Source organism: Gasterosteus aculeatus, chromosome 8 (genome assembly GCF_964276395.1).
Source record: "Gasterosteus aculeatus chromosome 8, fGasAcu3.hap1.1, whole genome shotgun sequence".
In the NCBI taxonomy this organism is placed as follows: Eukaryota; Metazoa; Chordata; class Actinopteri; order Perciformes; family Gasterosteidae; genus Gasterosteus; species Gasterosteus aculeatus.
In genome coordinates, this window is record NC_135695.1 from 23055316 (window position 1) to 23058157 (window position 2842).

General features: G+C 54.1%; 1 protein-coding gene across 1 annotated transcript; it reads left to right on the plus strand.

Moving 5' to 3' along the window:
* The first annotated feature begins 531 nt into the window (after positions 1 to 531).
* On the plus strand, positions 532 to 2553 carry jun (Jun proto-oncogene, AP-1 transcription factor subunit). The gene has a single exon (XM_040185102.2). The coding sequence runs from the start codon at positions 1256 to 1258 to the stop codon at positions 2132 to 2134; it is 879 nt and encodes a 292-aa protein (XP_040041036.2). The 5' UTR covers positions 532 to 1255; the 3' UTR covers positions 2135 to 2553.
* Positions 2554 to 2842: the final 289 nt, after the last annotated feature.

Genomic DNA, 2842 nt, shown 5'->3' on the forward strand with positions numbered 1-2842 from the left:
TGCCGCGGTGGTGTTTTATGGTCCGGTTGGTCCTCCTGAGAGGCCTCACCGGCGCCGCTGGGCTGATTTAGAGACGCCAGGGTGGAGGTGGAGGTGCAGCGGGAGGAGCTGGGGGGGCAGCAGGTGACCCAGACAGCGAGGAGGACGAAAGGGGAACTGGTGAGACGTTATAGCAGAGGTGAGAGGACGGCGGTGCACACTACACTAATTACTCCTGACACGGGTAGAGTGTGTGTGTGTGTGTGTGTGTGTGTGTGTGTGTGTGTGTGTGTGTGTGTGTGTGTGTGTGTGTGTGAATATGAGACGTCGCCCTCTAGCTTTAGGTAAATAACACACTTAATGGACATGTCATTATGTCTGAGTTTATATTGACCTGCACAGGAGCCAGATTTACGCCCCATTAATTGGTAGTGGGCTATAAAGACCGGACCACCAACCAGGGAGGACAGGACGTCCCAGAGGGAGACACAAAGAAGGACCCTTTCACCAAATGAAGACGTTCTGACATGAACCCGCACACATATATTTGCTTTTAAAAAAACGTTTATACGAGCTCACATGTTTCTCCAGTTGTAATCTAGAAGAACAAACTGCAGATTCAATCAAACGATTCATAAAATACAGTAGAATGATGTCTAATATAATAGAGTACTGGAAGAACAAGGCCCTCTGATGAAAGGTGCGTTATAAATAAAATAGGTACTGTATAATAGAATAGAGGAGAATCCTGCAGAAAAACAATGTCCAATTATATTTGACTATTTTTACCACATTTCCCTTACCAATTATTTAATCTATTTTTCATCATTCTCTGCTGGCATATTTTAATTATTTCTTCTTTGATATGTATTTATCTCATGTATTTATTGTATATTATTTGTCATTTATATCTGTTCATGATTCCGTGATGTATTTCACAGAAGCAGCTGGATCTCTCAAAGCAAAGCGCGTAACCAGATATTCAAAAACAAAACGTCATCCCAGAATGCACCGCGCTCAGACTCCTCGCGGCATTACCTCATCCCTGTTCTGTGTGGTCGCCAAGGCAACGCGGAGGGCTGCCCCCCCCCCACACACACACACCCTTCGGAGACACGCCCCCCGCAGCCAATAGGAGAGCCCCGTCGTGACATCATGGCTATTTTTGGAGCGGCAGCAGATAAGGTTTCCCTCCGCGCCGCCGGAGCTCACAGCGCGGACCCGCACCGGACAGCTGCGAGCAGAAGAACCGGGGACGCGTTCGGGTTCCTCTTCCATGTCCACCAAGATGGAGACTACTTTCTACGAAGACTCCTTGAACGCGTTCTCCGCGCACGACGCCGCCGGCTTCGGGTACGACAGCCCCAAGGCGCTGAAGCGCAGCATGACGCTGAACCTCGGCGACCCGAGCGCGGCGCACAAGGTCCTGCGCCCCCGCGCTGGAGACCTGCTCACCTCCCCGGACGCGGGCCTGCTGAAGCTGGCCTCCCCGGAGCTGGAGCGGCTCATCATCCAGTCCGGAAACGGGCTCATTACCACCACACCGACCCCGACCCAGTTCGTGTGTCCCAAGAACGTCACGGATGAGCAGGAGGGCTTCGCCGAGGGGTTCGTCCGCGCCCTGGCGGAGCTCCACCACCAGCACACGCCGGGCACCGTGCTGTCGGCCCCGCAGCCCGGCGGCGCGGCGGTAGCAGACTCGCCGGTTTACGAGGACTTGAACTGTTTCCGCTCGGCCCTCGGCGCGGTGTCGGCACCGGGATACGGCGCCTCGTTCCCCGGCGCCGCGCCGCCGCTCCCCGCCTACGGGCAGGCCTCGCGGCTCGCGGCGCTCAAAGAGGAGCCGCAAACCGTGCCGGAGATGCCGGGGGAGACGCCGCCCCTCTCCCCAATCAACATGGAGAACCAGGAGCGCATCAAGGCCGAGAGGAAGCGCATGAGGAACCGCGTCGCCGCGTCCAAGTGTCGGAAGAGGAAGCTGGAGCGCATCTCCAGGCTGGAGGACAAAGTCAAGAACCTCAAGTCCCAGAACTCCGAGCTCTCCTCCACCGCCAACACGCTGCGCGAGCAGGTGTCCCAGCTGAAGCAGAAGGTGATGAACCACGTGAACAGCGGCTGTCAGTTGATGTTGACGCAGCAGCTGCAGACCTTCTGAGGAGATGAACGCACCGGACGCGGCCCGTGTCACTGTGAGCGGCTGGCCGGACGTCGTGGTGCAGGACGATGCGGCACCACGCGTTCTCCGGTCACAGGGGTGCTCATCTGTTTCTATGTTCCTACAGGAGGAGCGGAGAAGGCCCCCGGGGCCCCCGGGGGCCTTCTCCGGGGGCCGGACTCAGTGCGAACTGTTCTTTCTTAATTGTAAGGAATTCAATTAGAAAAGCTTCTAGTCGGACGTTTTGTAAAGTTGTTTTAATGGGGTTTCACTCATTGCTTTATGTAAATAAGATCAACTGTGAGTACTTGGTACGTGTACCACTTGCATTAGGAATACTGCGTCATATTTAAGTGTTTGGTTTTCTGATCGATTCAGAATCGAATCGATATTTGAGAAAATAAACCATAAATGTCAAACGTGTCTGTCTGTCAGCGGCTCCAACAACAGAGGAGAGTATTGATCCGTGGTCGGTGCAGCCTGGACCTTCATGGTTATACACGACCACGTGACCTCCGAGAGAGCCTGGGATTGGCCAGTGAGGCCTCCCGTCGTTCTCAGGTACATCACAGCGTTAAAACTGGTGAGCGTCACATCTCCGGGAACAGAAGACTCATTCAGCTCCACGAAGTGAAACAAGTGCATAAAAGTAAGGAACAAAGGACATTTCCATTAAAACAAGAGTCAAAAGGCCTGAAGGGACAAACT

Excerpts from the sequence above, each read along its gene's own strand:
- jun (XM_040185102.2), top strand. The coding sequence starts at position 1,256 with ATGTCCACCAAGATGGAGACTACTTTCTACGAAGACTCCTTGAACGCG.